At 52.6% G+C, this 12,521-nt stretch overlaps 5 protein-coding genes across 5 annotated transcripts; 3 read left to right on the top strand and 2 right to left on the bottom strand.

Moving 5' to 3' along the window:
- Window positions 1–31: 31 nt before the first annotated feature.
- Window positions 32–1,909, bottom strand: BCR38DRAFT_457678 (amino acid transporter; the record flags this gene model as incomplete). Its single annotated transcript, XM_040862064.1, has 5 exons — window positions 32–199; window positions 287–565; window positions 626–1,583; window positions 1,647–1,791; window positions 1,864–1,909. The coding sequence occupies 5 exons, from the start codon at window positions 1,907–1,909 to the stop codon at window positions 32–34; spliced, it is 1,596 nt and encodes a 531-aa protein (XP_040716704.1).
- Window positions 1,910–2,765: 856 nt separating this feature from the next.
- Window positions 2,766–3,549, top strand: BCR38DRAFT_341129 (haloacid dehalogenase-like hydrolase; the record flags this gene model as incomplete). Its single annotated transcript, XM_040855846.1, has 2 exons — window positions 2,766–3,364; window positions 3,426–3,549. 2 exons carry the CDS (start codon window positions 2,766–2,768, stop codon window positions 3,547–3,549), a joined length of 723 nt encoding a protein of 240 aa, XP_040716705.1.
- An 835-nt stretch (window positions 3,550–4,384) lies between these two features.
- On the top strand, window positions 4,385–6,012 carry BCR38DRAFT_484966 (FAD dependent oxidoreductase; the record flags this gene model as incomplete). The annotated part of the gene is made up of 4 exons (XM_040863817.1): window positions 4,385–4,637; window positions 4,716–5,005; window positions 5,088–5,673; window positions 5,738–6,012. 4 exons carry the CDS (start codon window positions 4,385–4,387, stop codon window positions 6,010–6,012), a joined length of 1,404 nt encoding a protein of 467 aa, XP_040716706.1.
- Window positions 6,013–6,743: 731 nt separating this feature from the next.
- Window positions 6,744–9,180, bottom strand: BCR38DRAFT_409242 (thioredoxin-like protein; the record flags this gene model as incomplete). The annotated part of the gene is made up of 3 exons (XM_040858353.1): window positions 6,744–7,085; window positions 7,137–8,886; window positions 8,978–9,180. 3 exons carry the CDS (start codon window positions 9,178–9,180, stop codon window positions 6,744–6,746), a joined length of 2,295 nt encoding a protein of 764 aa, XP_040716707.1.
- A 1,337-nt stretch (window positions 9,181–10,517) lies between these two features.
- On the top strand, window positions 10,518–12,456 carry BCR38DRAFT_409243 (tyrosyl-DNA phosphodiesterase; the record flags this gene model as incomplete). Its single annotated transcript, XM_040858354.1, has 2 exons — window positions 10,518–10,889; window positions 11,266–12,456. The coding sequence occupies 2 exons, from the start codon at window positions 10,518–10,520 to the stop codon at window positions 12,454–12,456; spliced, it is 1,563 nt and encodes a 520-aa protein (XP_040716708.1).
- Between the last annotated feature and the right edge of the window lie 65 nt (window positions 12,457–12,521).

Here is a 12,521-nt window from a genome sequence, read left to right on the forward strand (position 1 = left end):
CGCTGAACTTCTCTTTATTCGCGCTATCCCTTCAGCCGAAAACGAGGTTCTTCAAGCTCCTGACAGGATCAAATTTCTTTTGCTTCAAAGTTCCATCTTGTGCTGCAATCTCGGCACTCACTCGATCCTCCTCGTCGAAGACCTTGGCCTCACTGAGATCCACTTCTGCGGGGTTGACCAACTTCGTCTTGCACCACCACTGTTTAAGGTTTCGGGTCAGCACGGTACAGAATACTCTCTAGTTGGAAGAAAGAGTTTCAAGCTACTGGATTGGAGGAAATCTCACCTTATAAACGAAGTAATCGAAGATGAATAGCGGGAATGCCAGGTATACCGAGAAGAAACCCTTAGCAGAAGGCTCCTCGCCGAAGGGATAGAGAGCGAGGTAGAACTCGCATCCCATACAGAAAGCGACGAGCACGATGGCGAACCATTGCGAGTACGGCGCGCCAGGAGCTTGGAGCGGCAGCGATTTGCGGCTGATACCTTGGGCTTTAAGAGCTCTTCGAAAGGCGATGTGAGTAGCAAGCATTGTCAGCCATCCCATGAAGGTAGCGATGGATACCTAGCACGGTGTTAGAACAGATCTTATCCCAACAAGAGGATGACGGGATATGAGGCATACCAGTGACGAAAACCAGCCATAGACTTGTTGACCAGTCGAGTTCAGGTTGAGGTAACAGAGCCCCCCTCCGAGGAGAGTGCATACAGTCAGGGATAACCAGGGGCGACCTCTGCTATCCTTCTTGCCGAAGATGGGATGAATTAATTTGATGTCGGATAGCGCTGTCAAGGATCGACTGGAAATATAGACACTCGTCACTCCACAGCTTACAACGGTCAGGAAAATGAAGCCATTGATGGTGTGGGCGAGCCACATTTGGTTCCCTCGCTTCAAAGCAATAACAAAGGGGCTAGCCAGGGTACCCGCACCGTTAATCAGATCCTCGTCGTTATAGGGGACGCACATGCCAACAAGCCAGATGTTGAGAACGAAGAAGAGGAACATGCGCCAGAAAATCGGGTACACGGTCGACTTGATCGTCTGTCGTGGGTTGATCGCCTCTCCAGCAATAATGGCAATGTGCTGTGCGCCGCCGAAGGAGAAAGCCGCCTGGACAAAGGCCTTGGCCAATCCTTTCATGCCATTGTTGAATGCACCGGGGTTCTTCCAGTACGTAAAGACGAGCGGGCCGCCAGTCGCAGGGACGCCTCCTGACGCCATAATAAAGAGGTAGAAGATCATGACGAAGATAGCCACCAACTTGGCCCACGACATGCCGTACTCGACGTGGCCGTACCATTTGACCGGAAAGATGTTGGGTATAGCGGTTACTACCAGGAATAGGGTGATGTAGGCGGCCAGGGGGACGTTCTGGGATGCGGGCCAGAACTTCAAGACGTCGATGGCGGCTGTGATCTCGGCGGGGATGATCATAACCCATGCGAACCAGAAATTAATCCCTTCCGCAAAGCCTAGAGCTGGGTCGATGTATTCAGCTGCCTGTCTGATGAATCCTCCATGCACGGGTCGGTACGTCGTCATCTCGCCGATGGACATGTACAAAGTCCAGACAATATACCTGTGGCGGACTGGTTAGCTGAAAGGCTCGGGGTTTGTCTCCCTGTGCGGCGAGTAGACTTACGCTACTACAGAATAAGCGACGGCGATACCCCCGGGTCCGGCATAACGAAGCGCCTGCCCCGTGCCTACCCATAAGCCTGTCCCAATTCCAGCACCAAAAGTCATCATCATGATTTGTCTCTTGGTAAGGCGTCGGTGGTAGCCAGCTGTGGCAACACCTTCGCCGGACACGTCGACGGGAGCGACTTGACCGATTTCATGGCTGGCACGGCGCGGACCTCCTTCGAGATCTTTCATTCCTGATGCGGTCTTTTCCGGTTCCATGGTGTCGGTTCGAGTCGTGCCTAGGAACGCAAAGTTGGAAGAACGAAGTGAACACGATACGCTTTGTTAGATTGAGATATGCTAATTTATGTATGTGTATCGCACTCGGCTGCGCACACCCAGAAACTCGATCCCTGGATGTTCAGGGATATGATCGTCGTGAATGCCAAGCTATGCTTCCCTGGATCCATCTAGATCAGGATGAATCCAGATAACAACAAGAGCAAGCGAGTATCTCGGTTCCTGAAATGTATGGCCCAGCACCTTATCCTAACCCTCGATGTCAAAGTCGGGACAAACCGACAGCTATAAATCAGAGGTCAGCAATCATTACCAACAGATTCCAACCCCACATGTTTATCAGTGAACTAACACTAAGAGTGGACCCTCCAAGGACCTGCCCCGCAGATAGCCATCATGGTATGTCATCTGTCTGGGTTATCAAATTGTCTGGTAGCATAGGAGGATCATTGCCAAGCTTGCAAGCGTGGAACAGGGCCAATCACTTGACCGGCCCGGTCTCTGTATCTGAGTATTGGCACCGTCCCGGCACGTTGACACGGACTACTATAGTAGGTCTCCTTCTCCAAATGGGTCTGGGGTAACTGTTTCCGGGTCCGTGGCAAGCGACATCGGTATTTAATATAAAATTGATTAACTATAATTAATAGTACCGAGATTGACACTCTATAGACTCAATATCGAAGCCAACCAAAAGAGCATACAAAATCGCCCAGTCCACCTGCCACAGCCTCCCGTATCTGTACCGTTATTCTGCATCATCGCATATTACCAACAGCCATACAACTGCAGGTCTCACACCTCATCTTTGACCGCCTCCCCCCCAAGATCCGCGATGGTCTCCTCCAAGAACGTCGTCTTCGATGTCGTCGGCACCCTAATCAGCTACGACCACCTCTTCGAAGCCATCGACGCACGTCTCGGCCCCCGCCTGCGCGAGGCCGGCATCCAGCCCAAGCTCCTAGGCTGCTGCTGGATCGAGACGGCCGAGCGCGAGTACACGTACCTCAGCCTCTCGAACCGGTACGTCTCCTTCCTCGAGTGCATGAACGCCCTCTTCTACCGCATGCTCCACTACTCCGGCATCTCGGAACCGCGGAAGTTTTGCACCAAGGAAGATGTGGAGTATCTGATGGCTGAGTGGCGGAAACTGGACCTGCGCCCCGGGGCGGCCGAGTGTGTGAGTAAGTTGAGGGAGGCTGGATTTACGGTATGGTGTTTCACGGCGGGGGATCTGGAGAGGGTGGGGGGTTATTTTAAGAGGGCGGGCGTAGATATGCCGGCGGCGAATTTGTTGAGTTGTGATACGCAGGGGAAGGCGAAGCCGATCCCTGAGGCGTATAAGCCGATTCTGGAGAAGTTTGCGGATGGGGAGGGCAGGCCTTGGTTCGCGGCGGCGCATATGTGGGATGTTTCGACGGCAAGGACGATTGGGTGAGTTTTTGAGAGACCTCCGACATCTGGGGGCAATAAACAACTAACTGAGTATGCTTAGATTCAAGGGGGCCTACACTACGATCCTGGAGGCGGAGCCGCTTCATGAGATCTTTGGGGATATGGATGTGGTTGCGCCGAGTCTGCCTGAGATGGCGGACGCTATTATTGCTGCCGAGGGTTAAAGGGGCAGCTGGATCAGGAGACATCATAGCGATGTATCATAATGAGGGACAGCCTACTGGATATGTGACGTAGCTAGAACGCTCGCAAAAGACACGGGGGCTATGATATATACGAAATAAAGAACTATTACCATGAACTAAGATTTCTGCTCTCTATATCTCTCTGGAGCCAATGCCGTTCCGAGTTCTCGTGCTATAGTATAACCTGCCATCTTGGAATCGTCTCAGCGAAGCTCCGCCACCCATGACGATCCTCGGCTCCGGCTGCACTCACCCACGTTTGTTCACGACCCCGGCCGGCCCAACCTTGAATAAACCCAATCTTGGCTTAGATGACAATGAAGACATCTTTGGTCACAGTCCTCCGTGCCACTCATGCGTCATTTCTCCACTTTCCCGTGGTACTAGATAGTGGTAATCTAGACGGCCGCGTGCACTCGTAATATAAGACCTGGGGTATCAACTCGAGTATACAAAGTGGAACCCCGACACCGGGCCGGGGGAACTTGCCTCTATGGATCTATCTCGGCACCGGCAGTTATCGCCCAGGGAACGATTAGCAACTCATCTGTTATCTATATTTGTGCGGCTCTGTGGCAAACAGCGAATCAGGTATTACGGTGCCGCCCCGGTGCATCGTCGGCATACCGCCTCGGCTCGCTGCACCGTTCCGAGGCTCAGAGCCGGCGCAATCCGAGATCGCAATTGGCTATTTACAAACTTCATGATTGTTGAGGGAGCATTCCGTGAAGCATCTCGCCCCGATAATAAGACCTGCATTTCGGAGTAGATTTCCAAGTTTGTTAGATTCAGCCATTCCTAACAAAGTGACATAATGGCGCCCTCTCTGCTTCCGGTGTTAAACTCCACGACGTCCTTCTGGCGGTCCAGTCTCCATGAGATTGACGACCACAGTAGCACGCCAGACCTACCATCGGAGGTAGATATCGTGATAATCGGAGCTGGCTACGCCGGTGCCTCGACTGTGCACCACATCCTCGAGATCTGCAAGGAGCAGAACTTACCTATTCCGTCTATAGCCATCCTCGAGGCACGGCAAGCATGCTCAGGAGCAACGGGTAGAAATGGTACTATATGAGTTTGAGCTTTCATCTTATTCTATTTTCCATCGGCAATCTGCGCTCGAGGATCTAATCGTGAAATAGGCGGCCATCTCAAGCCGGACCCGTACAACCGCCCCGTCACCATCGCAGGCAACCATGGCATCGAGGCGGCGGCCGAGTGCGCCGAATTCGAGGCACAGCACATCCCGGCTATGAAGAAACTGATCGAAGACGAGGCCATCGACTGCGAATTCGTGTTGACGCGGTGCATGGACGTCCTGCTGACGGATGACATCTACGACAAGATGAAGAGCGGTGTTGACTTCCTCCGCAAACACGACATCTCCGTCATGAAGGACGTGTGGTTCGCTTCGGGGGCGCAAGCCGAGCAGGTAGGTTAACAAGCTGGGATTTCAACCTTCCTCATCATCACGGAGTTATATGGAGCGAAAGAAGGTTTACGTTGTATAACAGATCTCAGGCGTAAAAGGCGCTAAAGCCTGCTTTAGCTACACCGCTGGCCACCTGTACCCCTATAAACTGATCACGCATCTCCTGGCAAACGCCGTCCGCGCTGGCGTCAACCTACAAACGCACACCCCCGTCTCCTCCGTCTCCCCAACCGCCGACAAGGACGGTTTCTTCACCGTATCCACCAAGACCCGGGGCAGCCTGCGCGCCCAAAAGGTCGTCTACGCAACCAACGCCTACACCTCCGCCCTGCTCCCGGAATTCACCTCCAAGATCGTCCCTGTGCGCGGTATCTGCAGCCACATCGCCGTGCCTGCTACTAGTAAGAAACCCGCACCCACACTGCAGACGTCGTATATCCTCCGCTGGGGCAACTACGAGTACGAGTACCTGATCCCACGACTGGACGGGAGCATTGTCGTCGGCGGGGGACGGTCGCGGTACTACCACGACAAGGCGAGTTGGTACGACAACGTGAATGACGATAAACTCATTGAGGCGGCCAAGCCGCATTTTGATGGGTACATGCAGAGGGTGTTTCACGGGTGGGAGGACAGCGGGGCCGAGGCGACCAATGTTTGGACTGGGAGTAAGTGCTCGCGTATACATTACATTTGACGGAAAGATGAGCCTCGGCTAATGAGTTTATGCAGTTATGGGCTACTCCTCCGACGGTCTACCCCACGTAGGCACGGTCCCGGGTCGCCAAAACCAGTTCATCATCGCCGGGTTCACAGGGCACGGCATGCCGCAGGTGTTTTTAAGCTCCAAGGGAATCGCCAAGATGGTCGTAAGCGGCGCCAGCTTCAAGAGCACGGGAATTCCCCGTGTCTATCAGGCCTCGAAGGCGAGGTTGGATAGTACCCGGAATGTGATCCTCGAAGGCTGGGAAGAAAGTCAAAAGGGGCCTCCGTCGCCGAAGCTCTGAAGACAACAAAGTTCATAACAGGGCCGTTGGATAAGAGTTTAAACAGGGAATTGCGTATCCAAGAGCCTCAGGTAGTAGCCGTGGTAATCAAATGGGCAGCCTTTGGCAAAACCCGGTTTGAGGAAGATTGTCCAACGGTTTACATTGTGTATAAAGCCCAAACAAAGCCCGTCACCTGAAAACCGCCCACTATCTGCAGATGCAATTCCTGTCCAACACAAACACAACTTCGGCTAACGGAACAAGCCCAGCCAAAGACGAGCTATCCAGGCAAACCTGGACGAGAAGGTAGTAAACGAGTAAAAAAAGGATATTATTATGGTGCACACCCCCAGTGTCCATCCCCCTTTTGCCCTTGCACACACACGTATCTACTCGAGTGGCCAAAGCTTTGACCGGCTCCGCGAGGGGAGACCCTGGATACGCCCCCTATCGTTTCATATTTCGTTCAGTCAGAATCCTTCCCATTTACTCCAGATCCACCCGCTCCGTGCGCTGTCAGCTCGTACTAATCTCGACTTCTTTGCTGTTGAACCGTGAACCGGAACCAGAATTCAAACACATAGACAAGCGAGTATCGGGGGATGGAGGAACATGTGCAGGCGGGAATAAGGACAAGAGAGTATTATACAGAACTCCCGCTAGAAAGCGATTGGAACTCCAAAACCCATGGGTCGTCTATGCTTCATCATATGTTGTTTCTCTCCATTATGTATCAAATCCAGCTTCTTTCAGTCCACCTTCCCGTTGGCTGTGTTACCCAGGAGGCCGTCTTTCAGCTCCTTGATGGGTAGGGTATCTTCCAGGCGGAAATGGCCGCGATTCCTGCGGAGCCGCCCACGGAACCATGAAGCACAACCCAGAGCGAGACCGGCTACACATCCTATCGTCAGGTACGGGTGCTCGGAGAAGGTGATGCGTATGTCGAAGAAGATCTTCTCAAAGCTCGAGATGGTCAACTTCGGCTTGATCTTCGGGGGTGACGCCGTGACTTTGGAAATCGTCTCCAGGATGGAGGTTCTCGAAGGGATAATGTAGTTGCCCGTGATGGTTGTGTCCCAATATCGTCGATTCTGTCATGCTGTTAGTGACGAAGGACCTCGGAAACATTGCACTAAACTCACATCTTCATCGTTGATAATGACCCGCTCCCCGTCCTTCACATCAATGCCGTAGGTAGTGCGTATCCACCTCTGCCAGAAGATGCCATCGACCCAAGCAAAAGCAACCTCCTTGCGATCGGACCTGTCCATGTTGATACGGATACTCTTAGCCGCACGGAGTGCGCGCTGGTCGTTTCGGTCCTCAGCCTCCTCTATGCGTAGTTGCTTAGCATCTCGAAGCTCCTGTCGTTCTAGTTGAAACAGTTGGATCTGCTTGTCCATCCACTCGTTCGCCGCGCTCTTCATTTCTCGCTTAGCTCCGAGGAACGACTCTTGGTCCTCTCTGTTAATAATGCCGAGAACTACAATCTTCCCATCCATGATTTCGCGGGCGTTGGATGCAGTCAACTCGGGGACAATGGGTAACCAGACCGATTTCATCCATGTCAACACTTGACGGGTATCACGCATTTCCTTCGGCGTAAGAGGAGTGTAGTACGTGGGGCGCCCTTCGCGTGCCACCAGTAACCTTGGCCATGTCGTGATCTTGAATCGGTCGTACAGTTCAGGGTCTTTTGTCTTAACCAGCTTGGCGTGACCGATAAGGCTCAGGGGAAGCCTTTCAAGAGCCATCATATCCTCGGTGGTGGTGGCGTGGTCATAGAAGTAGACAAAAATGACTTCTTCCTTCTCCTCGAGCGCTCGGAACGACGCGGCATCGACCTCCTGAACACCGCTGCAAACGTCCATAGCTTTCTCAGCGTACTTCACGAAGTCACCAAGTCCGCGCAGACCGTCATATTCTACGCGCTCGCCTCCTTTGAAGAAGTGGATCGTCGGGTAACCGCGAATTCGGACGTCCTTACACAACCGAGATTCTGCGTCACAGTTGACCTCACCGATGTTAAGCCTCCCTTTCATCTCCTTGGCCAATTGCTGCCAGTTCGCAGACATTGCCTGGCAATGGTGGCACCAGGGCGCGTAGAACTTGATGAACCACGGCTCTTGGGTCATGGTCACCAGAGTCTGGAAGCTCTCCGCAGTGAGGGACATAGAGAGGCCCTTTTCGTTGGGAGTAACGGTTGGCTTTGCAGGCTTCGTCTTCTCAACCTTGACAGGCGCCTTTTCGTCGACTTTCGTGGGCTCCTCCTCTGCGGCCTTATCCGCCTTGGGCTTCTCGGTTTTGTCGGACTTCTCAGATTTGTCAGACTTGTCAGCCGCGTTGATCTTGTCGGCCTTCTCAACCTCGTCCGCTTTGCCGACTTCTGACTTGGCCTTCAGTTCAGTCGCCTCAGAGTCAGCGGTTGCAGAGAGACTCGTCGCACCGGTGTTGTCGGCCTTCTTGCCCTCGTCCTCTTTGTCAACTGCTGACTTGGCCTTGAGTTCAGTCGCCTCAGAGTCAGTGGCTGCGGGGACACTCGTCGCGCCGGGCTTGGGAAGAACAAGCTCCTTGGGTCGTGTACCAGAGAACTCCTTCTTCAATTCAGTTTCTACCAATTCTGCAACAGCAAGCATTGGCTTGCCACCCTTAACCCTGTCAAGCAACACGCCGTCCTTGTATAGCATAGTTTGGGGGTAGGATTCAATGTTATGTTTGGTACACATGTCGCCATAAGCGACGCAATTGAGTGAAGCGAACCTGATATCGTAGTACTTTTCGAATGATTGCGGCGGGTCTGACTCGGGATCGACAGGTCCCTGTGACGTGTAATAATACTCGTACAGGGTTTGGTATGTCGGTGCGAAGTCTATACAATGAGGGCAGTATGGACTGGGCCATTGTCAGCTTCAGACGAAAACATTTGAGGATGTCTGCGAAACCAAGCGCTACGACGGGAGAGTTTATGTATATGAAGACGCACCTAAAATATTTCACCACCAAATATTTAGTCTGCTTGACCTCTTTCTCGAAGTTGTCTGCCGTCAACTCGAGTAATGGTGGCACCTTCTTGCCATTGAAGTACGTGTTTTCCCGCGCGGGATCATCTTGAAGTTCTGCACCAATTGCTTGAGCGGCGCCCAGGACTGATGCGCCCAGGAAGAGCGCAAGAGACAAGAGCCTCATGGCGGCAGGCTCGATAGAGGATGTCGCGGGAAGGTAACGAACGTGTCGAGGGTGGAATCGGTGATGATATTGCTAGCCTGCTTGGATGGATGTATCGTCGGCGGCGGCGGACTGATTGAAGCGGTAACAGCGAAATGCCGGCCGCGATGTGATGCAGTGGCCAGATGGAATCGAAAGGTACGATGCCTTGAGCACCGGGAGCTGAAGCCCTAGACCGTGTCTGGCTCGTGTCAGACCTAGAGGAAAGGGGGGAGACGGCGCGCTAATCGTCGTTGAACATCGGGTAACCTGGACAAATATTACAAAACACGGGAGAGAAACAAAGAGCCCTGATGCAAAATCCAGTCGTCTTGAGAATAGGCGTTGGTCGCTCCGCGTGTGTCCCGCCCTAGAAGGAGCAAAAATGATGGAAATAGAACCCAAAAGTCTCACTTTCTCCTAGCAAGCAAAAGTCAGGAGGTGTTACCCTGCTCTAATCTTGTCTGACCAAGCGAGAACTAGGGACAGCGAGGCAAAACCACGGCGGCCTTTGGCTCAGCTGCTGCTTATTGCGCTATGCCACATTTGAGCTAGTGGCTTCACCGCCCACCAAAATAGACCCAATCCGACCCTTGTGCCGTTTCGCCTGCTGCGGTTCGGACTCGACAATGCCCCAGACTTGAGAACTTTCGAAGCCAGATTGGACCTGAATGTTAACTGATTCTATGGTTGAGAAGAGATGATAATAAACCATCTCGGGCCAATTGGCATCTGCAATTGCGGCAAGGCAGCCAGTCCGTACTGTGTAACAATCCTTCAATGCGCAAGGAGCTGAGGCAAGTACGCAACGCAAGCGGAAGTTGCAGTGCCTCGTATTATCCCAGTGACGGCATGTTGGCTTGTCCACAATTTGATCTTGAACTCGACCCTAAGCAAGCAAGCAGCTTGGGTGCTGCTCAACAACAACCTTCTTACTTGCAGGAATCGGTGACTTTGAAACATATATTCCACGTCAGCTTGCCTCGACGACCCTGCAAGTCTTTGGTTATTGCATTGCGGCACTCGTCAGCACAACCTCGTCCATTGTGGCTGTGGTGCATACTTCAGCGAGGCCCCCGAGTTGACTCTGATCCTTCGCTAAGGCTTTGACTGATCCTCACGTTCCGCCCCCAACTACCTGAAGATGACTTTAAGCGCACATTGACCAGGATCTCACAGCTCTGAAGCAACCGCAGACGACCTACAAAAGCGCCGCACTTGACCCGATTGAGCAGCCAGTACCAAGAAAACAAAGCAAAAGAAAGTAGAACATCCATTTTGCTTGACCCTATGAATATCCCACGACTCCCTATCTCGGCATGGCAGAACCTCCAGCAAAATGTCGACGGCTCTCGGGAGGCCAAGCGGGTGCCATTCCTCATCGGACACTTGCGTCTCTGACACATCCCATCAGCCCGCCACGGAAGAAGACCGTAGCCGCTGTTCCCAACCGAAAACTGCTTCCGTCACCCTTCCGGCTTACGACAATACGAGACCTGTCGCCCGCGGCAAACGTCGGTGCTGTCAGCCTCAACGACCTGTTAGGAGACCCACTTATCTCTGAGTGTTGGGAATTCAACTACCTTCATGACATTGACTTCTTAATGAACCAGTTTGATGAAGATACCAGAACGCTGGTGAAGGTTCACGTCGTTCATGGCTTCTGGAAGCACGATGATGCAAATAGGCAGGTGCTCGAGGCAAGTCTTATTATTTTATATCTTGACATATCAGCGTGTTTGAATATTTAAGTGGCATTATTCTGTACACATCTTTCGTGGGAGCAGTAGACTCTCGGCAGGCATGCGAGAAGGAAGTATGAAAGCCATCATATTTGTTCCAGGCGCTTTCATGGGCCAACGGTCTACTGCACTTGAACTACACCTTACCTATCATAAGTACCAACTCATATTCCTGCGACTGAATTTTTTGCAATGGATGTGAGCCCGTAGCACATGTGACTAACCTATAGCTATTGCTTTAAGGTTTGAAGATCTACGAAGATTTTGAGTACTCGCACGAATCACATCACACCTCTGAGTTGACTCCCGCTAATGCTCAGTATAGGATCAAGCTGCGCAGTATGACAATGTCAATCTACACGTTGCCTTCATGCCGGAGATGTTCGGAACACATCATACAAAAATGATGGTCTTGTTCCGCCACGATGACACGGCACAAGTAATCATTCATACAGCGAACATGATTGCCAAAGACTGGACTAACATGACAAATGCCGTATGGCAGTCTCCGTCCCTCCCTCGACTGAGCCTCGGTATTCATGAATCTGCTGCTGAAAGGATAGAGATAGGAAGTGGCGTCAAGTTCAAAGCAGACCTCCTCAGTTACCTACGCGCATATAACACCAAACGAAGCATATGCACACCTCTAGTTGACGAACTAACCAAATTCGACTTCTCGGCCGTTTGCGGATCATTGGTCGCAAGCGTGCCAGGCCGGCATGATGTCGAAGATAATCCGAATCAAACCCGTTGGGGGTGGGCAGCACTGAAACAAGCTCTGAGAACTGTGCCGGTCCAGCCGGGTAAATCCGGCGTTGTAGTCCAGGTGTCGTCCATTGCTACGCTTGGTGCCACAGACAGTTGGCTGCAACGCACTCTGTTCAATTCTTTGTCACCCCTGAAGTCAACTCCTGAGCCGGAGTTCAAGGTCGTCTTCCCAACTGCCGACGAGATACGCCGCTCGTTAGACGGGTATGCTTCGGGTGGCTCCATCCACACCAAGATCCAATCCGCGCAACAGCAGAAGCAACTAGAGTACTTACGGCCCATGTTCTGCCATTGGGCCAATGACACAGAACGTGGCATTGACACCGATCCCAGGGGGGTGCGGCGAGATGCCGGTAGACAAAGAGCTGCTCCCCACATCAAGACGTATATACGATACGGCGAGAAGTCTATCGACTGGGCACTCCTGACATCAGCCAACATCTCGAAGCAAGCGTGGGGAGAAGCTGCTACCGGGTCGGGGCAGCTCCGCATTTCGTCGTGGGAAATCGGCGTCCTCGTGTGGCCGGCGCTTCTGGCAAATGACCCTAAGGCGAAAATGGTTGGCACATTTAAGACGAACTGGCCTGCCGAGGAGCAGCTTGATGAGGGCGGACCCATCGTTGGCCTGAGGGTTCCATACAACTTGCCTCTCCGAAGCTATGACCAAAGCGAAGAGCCGTGGGTGGCAACGGCGACGTATACCGAGCCTGATTGGCAGGGCAACACTTGGGAGCCGGGCCAAGGTTAGCATAGACGAGAGCCAAAAGCGGGTTACGTAAGAGCAGATGGTGTTTGAATCAATGCTCTTGTAAT

Source organism: Pseudomassariella vexata (genome assembly GCF_002105095.1).
Source record: "Pseudomassariella vexata strain CBS 129021 chromosome Unknown BCR38scaffold_6, whole genome shotgun sequence".
Lineage (NCBI taxonomy): Eukaryota > Fungi > Ascomycota > Sordariomycetes > Amphisphaeriales > Pseudomassariaceae > Pseudomassariella > Pseudomassariella vexata.